The sequence below is a fragment of the Palaemon carinicauda genome, chromosome 24 (assembly GCF_036898095.1).
Source record: "Palaemon carinicauda isolate YSFRI2023 chromosome 24, ASM3689809v2, whole genome shotgun sequence".
NCBI lineage: Eukaryota > Metazoa > Arthropoda > Malacostraca > Decapoda > Palaemonidae > Palaemon > Palaemon carinicauda.
This window is the reverse complement of record NC_090748.1, coordinates 12,578,842-12,594,230: the sequence shown is the minus strand read 5'-3', so window position 1 is coordinate 12,594,230 and position 15,389 is coordinate 12,578,842. Positions and strand designations below refer to the sequence as shown.

The following is a 15,389-nucleotide window of genomic DNA, read 5'->3' as shown; positions in this document are numbered from 1 at the left end:
GGTTGCGTCCGAGAGTGAGGTTAGGCTAGCCCTACCTCTATGGCTAGGATTAGTCTATGACTATCCTGCGATAGCGATATGTCTTCTACCTTTCCTAGTTCAGGATTTTTAGCCCTGCTCTAGGTTAGGTTAGGAAGGTTTCTCTGTTCCCTGCTGAAACTGTACCCATGCACCGTTTCAGCCGATCTGCCTTATCTTAGGTTAGGGAGTGTCCTCCCTTTCCCTAGTGGCCGCTCTGGTACAGAAACCCTTCCTTGGAAGACTTCTCTCTACTCCCCTCCCCACCTATCTCTTGTATAGCCTAGCCTATGCTTAGGTTAGTCTATACCCACCTGTCCCCTGTCCTACAACTCCTCCTTAGGGTGGAGTAATAGGGCTACCCGAGCTTCCCTGTGCAGTCCGCTCTGGTACATATACCCTTCATAGTGTCCTATGGGGTTAGTCTCTAGATGTGTTCTGCATATGGGGGGCTCCCCCTCTTTGGGTGTCCCCTAGCCCTCCCTTGGGCTACCTAGCTCCCGGTCCTCTGTGACCCCTGCTCCTGGATGATAGAGCCTGTCTCTATCATGGGTACACCCTCTCAGGGGGGGGATGTCCGGAGTCCATGACTGAACTTCCTGCATCCCTCCCCCCCCCCTGTCTCTCTCCCTATCCGGGTGCTGGTCTCTTGCCGCCTCCACTGTCGGCGATACCCGCCTCCTACCTTGGTGACTCTCCCTACCCTTGCCGCCAGCCCCCTGTGTGCCGGGGGACTGCCGACTGCCGCCGGCTCCTACCGGCGGCTCTCCTCCCTCCTAGCTTGTCGTCCGCTCGCCGGTCGGCCGCCGGAGTGCCGGCATCTATTGCCGGCAACCCGGTTCCGCTATACATTGTCCCAGTCACCAAACCGGCATCCTCCGACTGCCGGAGCCGCCGCTCCCCTGCCGGCGTGCCGCCGTTGTACCGGCGGCCGCCACCCTGGTATACTCTTTGACTTACATATTGTCTGTCTTGATGCCAGAAACTCTGTCGGAGCGACCTCCGGCATGCCGGCGGCTTGCCGGAAACCCCCGGAGGCGTCAAGAATACTTGCACCCCCTTCTTCTAGCTATCATATGATACTGATAGCCCTATACCGCAAACAGATGGACTGTTTCCACTATTAAGATCAATACCTTGGTACTGTTCTGTTAGGGATCATGCTGTCTCTTTGCACTCTTCTAATTCCAGCATGCTGCGTGCATCTTTGCACGGCTGGTTGCCGGAAGCAGTTACCTTAAAAGGAGGCCCTCTAGCCCCTAGTTTGGGACCGAATGATCTCGGTCCCAATCTTTCCCTTGGTTTTTCCACGGAATTCCATTGCCCTATGGAACTCTAAGGAATACTATCCGGTGCCTTCGGTCTCTCGGATTATCCAAGGACAAAGCTTACGGTAACCAGCCGGGCGAGATGCATGGAGTATGTTCTCTTTACTATTTCAATCTCTATGCATCACACCCTTCTTTAAGTTAAAATTAATAATTAATATTAACTTAGTTTAAGAGCCATTCTTATGACTCCCCCATACTCATTTTCTCTTTCTTCCACAGGAGGAGCAGATGAAGTGTGACTTCGCCTTCTGCGCTGTGAAACGCCCGCAGTTTTACGGGCATACGGCTTGCAGGACTCACGCCCCTTGTGCCGACAAGAAAGGGGATCTGAAGTTTTGGAATCTACTGAACTGTACGGTATGCCAGGCTCACATGACTGACGCCTTCCATAACCCTCCCTCAGCGGAGGTCAGAGACATTTCTCGTGAAAAGCTACGCAAGTGGGTGCGTGGCTTCCAGAAAAATGCCACCGGCCCTTACCTGGCCACAGAAGAATTGAGGTCACTCCTGTTCCCTAAGGCCTCCCCTGATTCAGTGGTACCCAAAGACGTGATTCCCATTGTCCAACTTACAGTGGAACCTGATGTTGTCATGGCTCAGTCCATGCATGAGTGTCGCCTGGATTCCGGAGATGACGAACAGATGTCGGATGTCTCGGAAGACACCGAGAAGACGCTTATGGCTCAAGGAGCCGAAGATGACGAAGACAAGGTGGAATACGCCGAGTCGGAGCAAGAGGTCGCTCCTCCGTCCATCCCCCCTCCTACTCCTACACCGACGGAAGTGTCTATTCCGTCTACCTCCTCGACCCCGGATCCCTCTTCTTCCACTCAAGAATTGATCCGACTGATTAGAGCCGTCATGGACGACAGGTTGAAGGAGAATCAGGAGTCCATCAGGTCCATGATAGGATCCAGAGAACCGAAGAGGATTTCGGTTAAGGATCTCCCCGCTTGCTCACATGCCAACCCGTGGAGGTATGCTGAGCATATGGTGATCGCGACCGGCAGGATCTTTGTCAGCGATAAGATCGGCACGGTCCCCTTGGAAGACGTGGAGTTCTTCCCAAACTTTGAGGCCTACCCGGACTGTTACGTCCGTCTGCGCTCTGAACCTGCCTCGAAGGAAGAGACCGAACCGAAGGAAGAGATAGTGTTCGATCTCGCAAAGGCCCAGGCTATGCTAGCCACCACATTCAAGAGTAGGGGCTTTACCTGCTCTAAGCTTCCGGCCCTGAGCAAGAAGCACCCTACTTATGTTGCACCTGAAAGTGCGATTCTTCCATTCCTGGAAAAGGCCTTAGCTGCGTGCCTTAAAGCTGCGGAAGAAGGGAAAGCCTGCCCTGCACTGGAGGAGTGCAGACCCTTCTCCATAGTAACTCCCCCTGACGCTTGAAACTGGAAGGATGTCCAGCATACTTTCGTCGTGGGAAAGCTAGATCCTGACGTCGCCGGACGTCAGTTTAATGAAGACCTCCCTAAGCTCAACGATCACCTCCTTCGTCGGGAACAAGATACGAAGGAGAGGCTCGCAGCATCCTTATCTCATCAAGTCCAACTTGAAATTATGGCCTGTGACACCAGAGTACCAGACCACTACATGGTACTCTCCAAATCCCACCTGATGACCGTGATGAAGGACTTGTACCACTTCATAAAGGCTCGGAGAGCCTGTCGTGAATTCGTGTTTGCAGGTGCTACCGTGAAACACGAACCCCGGAGGCTGATTTCCTCCAACATCTGGGGTAAACACCTCTTTCCCTCTGACCTCGTGAAGGAAATCACCGACAGAGCCGCCACGGAGAATAGGAACCTTCTCCACAAGTGGGGCATGTCCAAGAAAAGGAAACCCTCTCAGGACGACGGACCTCAACCTAAGAGGAAATCCCAAAAACAGAAACCCCAGCAACGTCAACAAAGACGTCAGTTTCCGGGACCCGCTACCTCCCAAGTGGTTGCCCAACCACAACAGACCTTTCAATTGGTCCCCCAACCGGTGTTGTCACAGTCACCGGTCTTCACCCCTGCTTTCGAGCAACAGTCAACTACCTTTCGTCCCAAAGGTAGAGGCTCATACAAGGGTGCAAGCAAAGACGCCTCTCGCCGTCCCTCCAGAGGCAGAGGAGGAAAGGGAGCTAGCGGCCGAGGCAGCAAGCCCTCGGGACACCAGAAGCAATGAAGTGCTTCCGGTGGGAGGAAGACTCCGCCAATTCCAGGATCGTTGGACCTTCGATCCCTGGGCACACAGCATCGTCAAGAAGGGTCTAGGCTGGAGTTGGACTCAACCACCCCCAACCTTCCAGCAATTCTTCCAACAATCAACCCCCCTTCTGGAAGAATATGTCCTAGATCTCTTGAACAAGAAGGTGATAAGGAAGGTAAAGTCCACCAGGTTCCAAGGGAGACTGTTTTGTGTCCCCAAGAAAGACTCCGACAAACTCAGAGTCATTCTGGACTTATCCCCCCTCAACAAGTTCATAGCGAACGACAAGTTCAAGATGCTGACTCTTCAACAGATAAGGACCCTTCTGCCTCGAGGTTCCTACACGGTCTCCATAGACCTGGCGGATGCCTACTGGCACGTTCCAATGAACCATCACGCTTCCTCCTACCTAGGATTTCGACTCCAAAGGAAAAGCTACGCCTTTTGGGCCATGCCCTTCGGCCTCAACGTGGCCCCTCGGATCTTCACAAAGCTGGCGGACGCCATAGTACAACAGCTCCGCCTCCGAAACGTCCAGGTGATGGCCTACCTCGACGACTGGCTAGTCTGGGCTCCATCGCCCGAAGATTGTGTAAAATCTTGCAACAAAGTCACCCAGTACCTAGAACACCTGGGATTCAAGATCAACGAGAAGAAATCTCGCCTCTCTCCAGCTCAGAAGTTCCAGTGGTTGGGAATCCACTGGAACCTTCAGTCACACCGCCTTTCCATCCCCCAGAAGAAAAGGAAGGAAATAGCAAGGTCTGTCAAGCGACTGCTGAAATCCAAACGCATTTCAAGACGCCAGCAGGAACGAGTTCTAGGCTCTCTGCAGTTCGCCTCAGTGACAAACCCAGTGCTTCGCGCACAGCTAAAGGATGCCGCGGGAGTCTGGAGACGTTCGGCATCCATCGCTCGAAGAGACCTCAAGAGACGGCTTCCAAACAGACTGCGACTTCTTCTAAAGCCGTGGTCAGAAGCAAAGGCCCTGAAAAGGTCCATTCCTCTCCAACACCCTCCTCCATCACTCAACATCCACACGGACGCTTCGCTGGAGGGTTGGGGAGGTCACTCCCACCAAAAACAGGCTCAAGGCACCTGGTCTCCCCTGTTCAAGACGTTCCACATAAACATCTTGGAGGCCATGGCGGTCCTTCTAACCCTAAAGAAGTTATCCCCGCCGCCCTCGATCCACATCCGTCTAACCCTAGACAACTCGGTGGTAGTTCGTTGTCTCAATCGCCAAGGCTCAAGATCGCCCCAGATAAATCAGGTGCTTCTCCCAATCTTCCGTCTGGCAGAGAAGAAGAAGTGGCACTTGTCTGCAGTTCACCTACAAGGATTCCGCAACGTGACAGCGGATGCTCTATCTCGGACAAACCCGATAGAGTCGGAATGGTCTCTAGACGCAAGATCGTTCTCCTTCATCTCTCACCAAGTCCCAGAACTTCAGATAGATCTCTTTGCAACGAGCGACAACAATCAACTTCCTCGATATGTGGCCCCGTACGAGGACCCCAAAGCAGAAGCAGTGGATGCCATGTCACTGGATTGGAACAGATGGTCCAAGATCTACCTGTTCCCCCCCACCAACCTTCTGTTGAAAGTCCTCTCCAAACTGAGAACCTTCAAAGGGACAGCGGCCCTAGTGGCTCCCAAGTGGCCTCGGAGCAACTGGTACCCCCTGGTCCTGGAGCTGCAGCCCAAGCTGATCCCTCTCCCGGGCCCAGTTCTCTCTCAACAAGTACAGAAGTCGACTGTCTTCGCTTCATCATCGAAAATCAAGGACCTTCATCTCATGATTTTCTCTCCCTAGCCGCAAAGAAGAGGTTTGGGATCTCGAAGAAAAGTCTGGACTTCCTAGAGGAATACAAGACCGAATCCACAAGACGGCAATATGAATCATCCTGGAGGAAATGGGTCTCCTTCGTCAAGACAAAAAATCCTAAAGAAATCACGATTGATTTCTGCATGTCCTTCTTTATTCACCTTCATGGACAGGGATTAGCAGCCAATACGATATCAACCTGCAAATCGGCCTTGACCAGACCAATTCTATATGCTTTCCAAATTGATCTGTCCAGCGACATCTTCAACAAACTGCCGAAAGCATGTGCTCGCCTACGCCCAGCACCCCCACCGAAACCGATCTCCTGGTCACTAGACAAGGTGCTCCATTTCGCCTCCAACTTGGACAATGATTCCTGCCCTCTCAAGGATCTGACTCAGAAAGTTATATTTCTCTTTGCTCTCGCTTCAGGAGCTCGAGTCAGCGAAATAGTGGCTTTATCAAGAGAGGATGGACACATCCTGTTTACCGATACAGGTGAAGTTACCCTCTCCCCTGATCCGACGTTTCTCGCCAAAAATGAATTACCCACCAAAAGATGGGGCCCTTGGAGAATATGCCCCCTGAAGGAGGATGCCTCTCTATGTCCAGTAGAGAGCCTCAAGGTCTATCTTCGCAGAACTTCAAACTTTGGTGGAGGCCAACTCTTCAAAGGAGAAACATCGGGCAGCGACCTGTCACTGAAACAATTAAGAGCGAAAATCACCTACTTCATTCGCAGAGCGGATCCTAACAGTACACCCGCTGGTCATGATCCTAGAAAAGTGGCATCATCTCTGAATTTCTTTCAGAGTATGGACTTTGAAAGCCTTAAAAACTTCACGGGTTGGAAGTCCTCGCGAGTTTTCTTTAAACATTATGCGAAACAAGTGCACGAAGTCAAACATTTTGTGGTAGCCGCAGGTAGTGTTATGAAACCTGCACCTAACTCTGCGTAGAACAGTGAGTTACTTGGGACTCTAACTCTTCGGGTGCCTATGTTGACCCTCGAGCGATTCATAGTGATGTCGAAAACACTTAGTGCTTTTATAACTGTTCTTATCCCAGGTGAAATGTCATAGTTGTCACACAAGTGCCGCATGCCCTGAGCATGACGTGTTTTTTAATCAAAGACTTGCGTTCCTCGAGAACGAGTGCCTACTAATAAACTTGAAATTCCTTTTCAGATTCAAGAGCAAGTCTTTATTACTATGTACATTATAATTACTGTAAATGAACTTTACTTATTGCTGTAAATTATTTAATTTCTGCATTTGTGAAATAAAATTTCTATTTTATTACCTGTGCGTCTCAATCAGCTCCTACTTACTATGAAATACATGCCTGTCATAGTTTTATTATTCCCCCTTTTCCTTATGGTTATGAAGAAATTAAGATGCTAACTCTTAATTTATATTCACTCTGATTATGTAAGGTTCCAACACGAATACTTACTTTTATTACCCGGGAGATGAACCATCACTCTCAATACACAGTGCCCAACCACCACTGGTCTAATTTTCAGAATGTTTCTATACAAATACCAAACATTCGGCTTCATCTCCAAGTTCTTCAAGTTCTTCTATCAGGATGAATAGCCCTTCAATACCACTTTGACGTCGGCATGGCCCATGGGAACTTCACTGCCATGGGGGGCAGGATGCTTCTTCCCTATGGTCCCTTATTAAAGATTACTATGCTGTTTTGTCAATGCCTTGGCACTTACTATTAGGGGAAAATCTACCACGATACATTGATTCTCTGGTATTCTTCCATCAGGACGCCATGGCTTGAGCCCAAAAAACGGATTTTGAGCGAAGCGAAAAATCTATTTTTGGGTGAGATAGCCATGGCGTCCTGATGGACCCTCCCTGCTACTTCGTCCAGTTTTAGATCCCACCCTGTTCTACTGTATCATGGTGTTGGGCAAGCAACTGGCTTCAGGATGAAGACGGGCGTGACGTCATTTGAGCAATGGCGCCCGTTTGTTTACGTCTCGAGTATCAGTAGTAGCCACGAGTGAGATTGGCTGTGGAGCGGCTCCCAGCTATTCTCAACCCTTACACACCGAAGCATTAACTCTGTTCGGGGTGAAGATAGCTATGTGGCGCGTTTAGACATGCGTCCCCTGTTGATTTACGATGTCTTAAAGGGAAACCTTTGGGATACTCGCTCCAGAAGTTAGAATTCTGTGATAACCTGTGGTTAAATTCTCTGGGAATATCTTAGTAGTTTTATACCCAAGGAAGCTACCAAAAAGGAACCTTCCATCAGGACGCCATGGCTATCTCACCCAAAAATAGATTTTTCGCTTCGCTCAAAATCCGTTATATATACTATATACTGTATATATATATATATATATATATATATATATATATATATATATATATATATATATATATATATATATATATATATATATATATACTATATACTGTATATATATATATATATATATATATATATATATATATATATATATATATACTATATACTGTATATATATATATATATATATATATATATATATATATATATATATATATATATATATATATATATATATATATATATATATATATATATATATATATATATATATATATATATATATATATATATATATATATATATACTGTATACTGTATATATATATATATATATATATATATATATATATATATATACAGACACATAAAACTTACTGGAATGTGTGTGTATATATATGTATATGAAGGTTTTGTTTTCACGTATTTCTTTTAAAATTTCAGGCAACTTGTTCTGTGCTGGTAACAGTAGAAGATGTCAATGACAACCCACCAGTATTTAAGGATCAAGTAGAACCTTTTATAATCCCTGAAGCTAAACCAGTTGGGTCTTTAATTACTACAGTCACTGCTATGGATGATGATGGTACCAAACCCAACAACATGGTAGGAATATTATTAAACTTTTATCTGTGTTGATTACATAAGCTTTCTTTTCCATAATAAATTTCTTAAGTTTTTATAAGTTTTGTTGGGTTTTCATCATTAATATTTTACTCTACACCAAAAACAACTAAAATATGGTAAAATTATCTTAATCTGGAAGAAACATGTTCCTGTTTATCACAATTTTATCAAATGGAAAAATAAAAAAGAAAAAAACTTATGTTTTTCTTAATGTATTTAATAATTGATGTGATAGATAATACATACCCTAAATCTGGAATAAGGATCTAATCAATATCATGTACAGTACATGAGTATGTTGGGTATGTAAAAATTAATTTTGGAAACTCCCTCTTACTAATTTCATCATAGATTTGGATACCACCAATTATTCATAAATTTGAAGGGAGGTCTTTTAATATTCCAATTCTTCTTTGGGCATTTAGGCTATAAAAGAAGGAAATATGTGTGAATTAGATACATGCGTAATTTCACCATTAGTAGACAGTAGTACAGTAATTAGTAATGAATAATTAACAAACAATGACAACAATTTATATCGATAAATAGAGATCATCATCATGTATCACTCACCTTAGGTGTTAATACTGATCGTATTTCCTTTCAGAAGTCTTACATACATGTAACAGCAAGTTTTATGTGTTATTTTTTGTGATTATTCACGACTATTTGTAAATTATAGATATTCACTATGTGGGAATGTGAGCTTTTCTCCCAAACTCCATTTGCAGATTGTATATCATTTCAAATCAGGAAATATAATGTATTAAACAACCTATCTGTCAATCTTATTTGAATTAGTTGGTGTATTTTCTGGTTATTTAATAGTCACTTTGATATGATGAAGAATAATAACTGTGGATGAAGAGCAAGATGTACATGCTGTATCTGTCTTTAGGTCATCGACTTGGGTCTCCTTTTCTAATGTCATCTTTGATTTTTCTCTCGCCAAGACTCACTCTAGTGTCAGTGTGTGTACAGTATGAGTGAGTGTGTTTTTCTAATGAAGTTTTCTGGTACCTGTATATAACAAAGGTAAATCTAACAGTATGTGTTTACTCCCAAATATGGAACCATTGGGGGTAGGCCCAAGATAATTGTTTTATTTGCAGCATCTCTAAACAAGAGGTGAGACATAGGCATGGGCAGTTGATGCACTGCTGCGGGATTGGTCCAACCTAAATTTTTATAACTTTCCCCCAATTTCCCATAAAAAAGGGAAGTCTTAAAATTTTTCATTAAGTCAGCAAACTCTTGAATAACCATCAGTATGCATTCTGGCTATACAAAAATAGGCTCCTTTATCCACATTTGCCAGATCCTCCTCAATCTCTTCACATTAGAAGAGATCTCCTCAAACAACCTTACTGCCTTCACTTACAGCAAAGCATCTAATGCTAAGTCTGACTGCATGGAGAGAATGCACTGTCTCCTCAGCAAAAGGACTCTTAAGGCCTGCTTAGCTCTCCAGTATCACCTTTAAAATACAATCCACAGGCATTTTTTACCAATGTCAGTGAACAGTGTACTACAATTAGAAGGATTTCCTAAATAAACCTCTTTAGATATCATAAAATCTTTTACATTCTTTGGGTATGCAAAGCATACTTAACACCTCCAACTTAAATTGTCTAATAGCCCAATATCAAACAACCATGCTGCCTTTAATTACACCAAACCATTTGTCTGACCGCATAGAGATTACAATGTCTCCTAGAAGCAAAAGTGTTCTTGAGGCCTACTAGGCTCTGCAGGCTTGCCACTAAATTAATCTACCAGTGTTCCTTACCAATGTCATTGGAAAGTGAGCTACAATTGGTATAAATTTAGAGGGATTTCCACAATAAACCTCTTAAGATTCATTAGGTATACAAAGAATAATTAGACACTCAAGACTTAAATTGTCTAATGACCCAGTCATAAGTAATGTCATTCTATTCTCTGTTACTGGAACATCTCTGACCTAGAGACACATCTTGAAATGTAGATGTAGTACTCCACTCGGCTATTTTTTCTGGAGCACCATTTGAACACATTATCCCTATTGAGCAATACGCCAAGTGAAATACAAGCATTATTGTGCAATATGGACTTCACCTCTTCTGAAGAAATTCTTTCCATTGTACTTAGTTTTGGGATAAAAACAACTACAAGACTAAAGGGCTTCCCAAGTATGTATCTTTGCTTTCTCAGGCTCTTCATGTATGAGGATCCCGACAAAGAACCCTGCATCTTTCTTGTTAACAAGATTAATTACAGAGGCTCATGGTATTCGACACGAGCCCACTCTACCTTGTTTAAGGTAAGAGCCCATGACATAATTCACGTTCTGCAAATCAAATTTGTTTAGAGAACCTCTCACTCAAGAAAATTGTGAGTGAAGCTCAATGAAAATACAATTTTGTTTTTACTTCATTCAATTTGAGATATTCAGATCCTTCATGATGCTGTCCTTTGGGTCCCTTAGTTGTTATAAGGGACATACTGACTTGAACCTGGGGGAGATCTTACCTACCCTGCATCTGCCTTTTATTTTTCGTGTATTGAGTTTTGAGAAACATAGAGGTACCCATAGTTCTGTATGGGAGACATATCTTATTATCTTGGGGCATTCTTAATTATTGCTAGCCCCTCCTTCATTGTACAACAAGTTCTAGACACAGGCAATCCTCCATACTGCACCTACCTACAATAAGCCTTATCTGCAGTGCTTTCTCTCAGGACTAGTACTGATAAGAGAAAACACCAAGATTATCACCATCCTCAGAGCTGCTACAAGTAAAAGCACCAAGGGATAGGTTTATAGGTGAGATGCCCTCTATTAGTTTTATTGCCATTTAACTTTAAAGTTTCATGCTTTTATTTTGGTGGATTTCACTAGCCCTTTAAGAGTCCTACTATCCCTCTGCTCCCCTAAATATGGTATTTAGCTTATGAACATTTAAGATTCATTGAAATGAAGCAGCTTTTTATGATAATATATTCAACTTTGATATTCGCCTACCATTCATATACACATCATCCCACTTCTATTGGGCTCACAAGCAAAGCGAGAATAGATATAAGGAGGTTCAAACACTGGTTATGTTAGTATGAAATCCAGAAAAAAAAATTATTTTTCTCAATTTTTTGTCGTTAAGCTTGTGCGTGGAAGCATATAGCACATGAATATTTGGTAAGTATGGAAATAATGAATTTAATTATTAATATTTACTTATGATCATTATTGTTTATATATTTTATTTTGCTGCATACTTACTAATTGTATTTCCATTTAATAGATTGAGTATGAACTGACTGGTTTTGATAATGCACTAGAATACTTTGAAATTGATAAAGAATCTGGTGACATCACTATCAAAACTGATCTCCAAGCTGAACCAGAATCGGAGTTCACTGTGAGTACAGAGTTTGTGTTTTTCCTGTCAAATTTTTATAAACTATACTATCTTGAAAACTATTATATGTACTTTATCTAAAATTTACACTATTGGATAGGTATCGTTCAGTGCAGAAGAAAAATAAGAAACTTTGCTTGATGTGATGATTACCAAGTGATTTGTTTAGAGAAAAGCATAAATGAAAGTCCAGTAGGCTTATAAATTCTACGTTATACTATACAGTACTCTTGAAATTGTTTTGTAATGTTGCCTGTATAGATATATATTTTAATAAAAATTTCTACCATAAACCATAGCTTTAAATTCTCATTGATCCATGAGTCCTTTCATTTTTTTTAAGGTGATCCAACACATTTTCAGTAATACAATATTCAGATTCTTCACTCTAATAGCAATCCATATACTTATGGGTAGTGGAGTATACTAGATCAATGTCTAAATTAGATGGCATGATTTTGACAATTTGGGGTTACTTGATACAAAGGATCTTTTTGTTCTCCCATTGAACAACATCACTACATATACTGATATTTGATACTCTGAAGGATATTATGTCAACAGAAATTTGTGAAGAATGGTTACGAGTTCTTAAAATGTTTAATAACCTAGGTAACCTAGATGCAGGAAAAACCAATGAACTCCTTTCAAGTGTTTTGCAATATTTCTATTGATAAGAGAATGTATGTAAATACTACTCTTTACTTCAAATGAAAAAAGGGGCTTGATGTAAGAAAAACCTATACAGTATTGGATGGAAGTGCTGTGAGGTCTCCAAGAACTTTCTTGTGAAAGGCTAGAACAGGGAATCCAATACAACAAGAAAATACAAAAACATATTGCACAGACTAAGTGAGTATAAGGAAGACCTATGCATATAGGCTCTATTGAATCCATCATAGAATCTCTTATGCTAAAACATACGTCGGAAATGTTATTTTCATTAGTAAAATAAATTTTTGAATATACTTACCCGATGATCATGTAGCTGTCAACTCTGTTGCCCGACAGAAATCTACGGTCGGGATACGCCAGCGATCGCTATACAGGTGGGGGTGTACACAACAGCGCCATCTGTGAGCAGGTACTCAAGTACTTCTTGTCAACAAGAACTCAATTTTCTCCTCGGTCCACTGGTTCTCTATGGGGAGGAAGGGCGGGTCCTTAAATTTATGATCATCGGGTAAGTATATTCAAAAATTTATTTTACTAATGAAAATAACATTTTTCAATATTAATCTTACCCGATGATCATGTAGCTGATTCACACCCAGGGTGGTGGGTGGAGACCAGCATACATGTTAACAAAGAAGCTAAGTATCCCGTATCTTATTTTAGCCGTTATTCAAAATAACAAACATAAAATAAATAAGTACCTGGTAAGGAAGTCGACTTGAACCATTACTCTGCCTTTTTAAGTACGTCTTCCTTACTGAGCCTAGCGATCCTCTTAGGATGCTGAGCGACTCCTAGGTGCTGAAGTATTAAGGGCTGCAACCCATACTAAAGGACCTCATCACAACCTCTAATCTAGGCGCTTCTCAAGAAAGAATTTGACCACCCGCCAAATCAACCAGGATGCGGAAGGCTTCTTAGCCTTCCGGACAACCCAGAAATATTTCAAGAGAAAGATTAAAAAGGTTCTGGAATTAGGGAATTGTAGTGGTGGAGCCCCCACCACTACTGCACTCGTTGCTACGAATGGTCCCAGAGTGTAGCAGTTCTCGTAAAGAGACTGGACATTCTTAAGATAAAAGACGCGAACACTGATTAGCTTTTCCAAAAGGTTGCGTCGAAAATATTTTGCAGAGATCTATTTTATTAAAAGGTCACGGAAGTTGTGATAGCTCTAACTTCGTGTGTCCTTACCTTCAGCCAAGCTTGGTCTTCCTCATTCAGAAGGGAATGAGCTTCTCGTATTAACAGTCTGAAAATAATAGGATAAAGAATTCTCTGACATGGGCAAAGATGAATTCTTAACTGAACACCATGAAGCTTCAGACGGGCCTCATAAAGGTTTTTAAAAAAGAACTTAAGAGCTCTACAGGACATAATACTCTTTCTAGTTCCTTTCCAACCATATCGATAAGTTTGGAATAACGAACGATATTGGTCAAGGCCGAGAAGGCAGCTCGTGTTTGGCTAGAAAACCAAGATGTAGAACATGTAGCCGTTTCGGATGAAAATCCGATGTTCTTGCTGAAGGCATGAATCTCACAGACTCTTTTAGCTGGTAAAGCATATCAGGAAAAGAGTCTTAAAGGTGAGATCTTTCAGGGAGGCTGATTGAAGTGGTTCGAACCTATCTAACATAAGGAATCTTAGAACCACGTCTAAATTCCAACCAGGTGTAACCAAACGACGCTCCTTCGTGGTCTCAAAAGACTTAAGGAGGTCCTGTAGATCTTTATTGTTAAAAAGATCTAAGCCTCTGTGACGGAAGACTGATGCCAACAAGCTTCTGTAACCCTTGAAAGTGGGAGCTGAAAGAGATCGCTCTTTTCTCAGATATAAGAGGAAGTCAGCTATTTGAGTTACAGAGGTACTGGTCGAGGATACGGATACTGACTTGCACCAGTTTAGGAAGATTCCCCACTTCGATTGGTAGACTCTAAGGGTGGATGTACTCCTTGCTCTAACAATCGCTCTGGTTGCCTCCTTCGAAAAACCTCTAGTTCTCGAGAGTCTTTCGATACTCTGAAGGCAGTGAGACGAAGAGCGTGGAGGCCTTGGAGTACCTTCTTACGCGTGGCAGACGTAGCAGGTCCACCCTTAGGGGAAGAGTTCTGGGAACATCTACTAGCCATTGAAGTACCTCGGTAAGTTATTCTCTCGCGGGCCAGAGGGAAGCAACTAGTTCAACTTTGTCCCAACGTGAGAGGCGAACTTCTGCAGTACCTTGTTGACAAACTAGAACGGAGGGAATGCATATAGATCTAGATGAGACTAATCTAGTAGAAAGGCATCTAAAAGAACCACTGCTGGGTCTGTTGAGAGCCTCTTGGACATCGAGGTTGCAAAGAGATCCATGGTTGGATGGCCCCAAGTGACCCAAAGTCTCTTGCATACATCTCTGTGGAGGGTCCAATATGTTGGAATTATTGTCCCTTCCTACTGAGACAAACTGCTAAGATTTTCAAGTTGCCTTGGAAGAAATTTGTTACTAGTGAAAAGTCAAGACCTGTTGAACAGGAGAGGAGGTCACTAGCGAACTCGCACCATGTCAGAGAGTAGGTCCCTCCTTGCTAGGAGATGAACATCAAAGCAGGGAGTTGTCCGTGTTGACCTCCATTACTTTGTCTTGAAGGAGAGACCTGAAGCTTTTCCAGGTCAGACTTACTGCCAGAAGCTTCTTGCAGTTAAAATGCATTGTCCTTTGACGCGAGTTCCACAATCCCGAGCATTCCCTACCGCCTAAGGTCGCACCCCAGCCTACGTCCGATGCGTCTGAGAAGAGAACGTGGTTGGGAGTCTGAACAGTCAGGGGAAGACCCTATAAAAGGTTGATAAAGTCCTATCCTCAGGTTAGACCAGACTTATCTTCCGGAAACCGGGATCGAGACCGCTTGTAGCGTCTTGTCCTTTTCCAGTGAAGAGCTAGATGAAACCGAAGAGGACGGAGGTGTAGTCTTCCAAGTGACACCAAATGCACCAC

The 15,389-nt window shown here is 43.2% G+C and overlaps 1 protein-coding gene across 1 annotated transcript in view; it reads left to right on the top strand.

Annotated features, from left to right (window-relative positions):
• LOC137618086 (cadherin-99C-like) overlaps nt 1-15,389 on the top strand; it is a 271,312-nt gene that overhangs the window by 176,770 nt on the left and 79,153 nt on the right. Inside the window, exons 20-21 of the mRNA XM_068348061.1 lie at nt 8,154-8,315; nt 11,618-11,734. Coding sequence (XP_068204162.1) covers nt 8,154-8,315; nt 11,618-11,734 — 279 coding nt within the window. The remainder of the gene's footprint in view (nt 1-8,153; nt 8,316-11,617; nt 11,735-15,389) is intronic.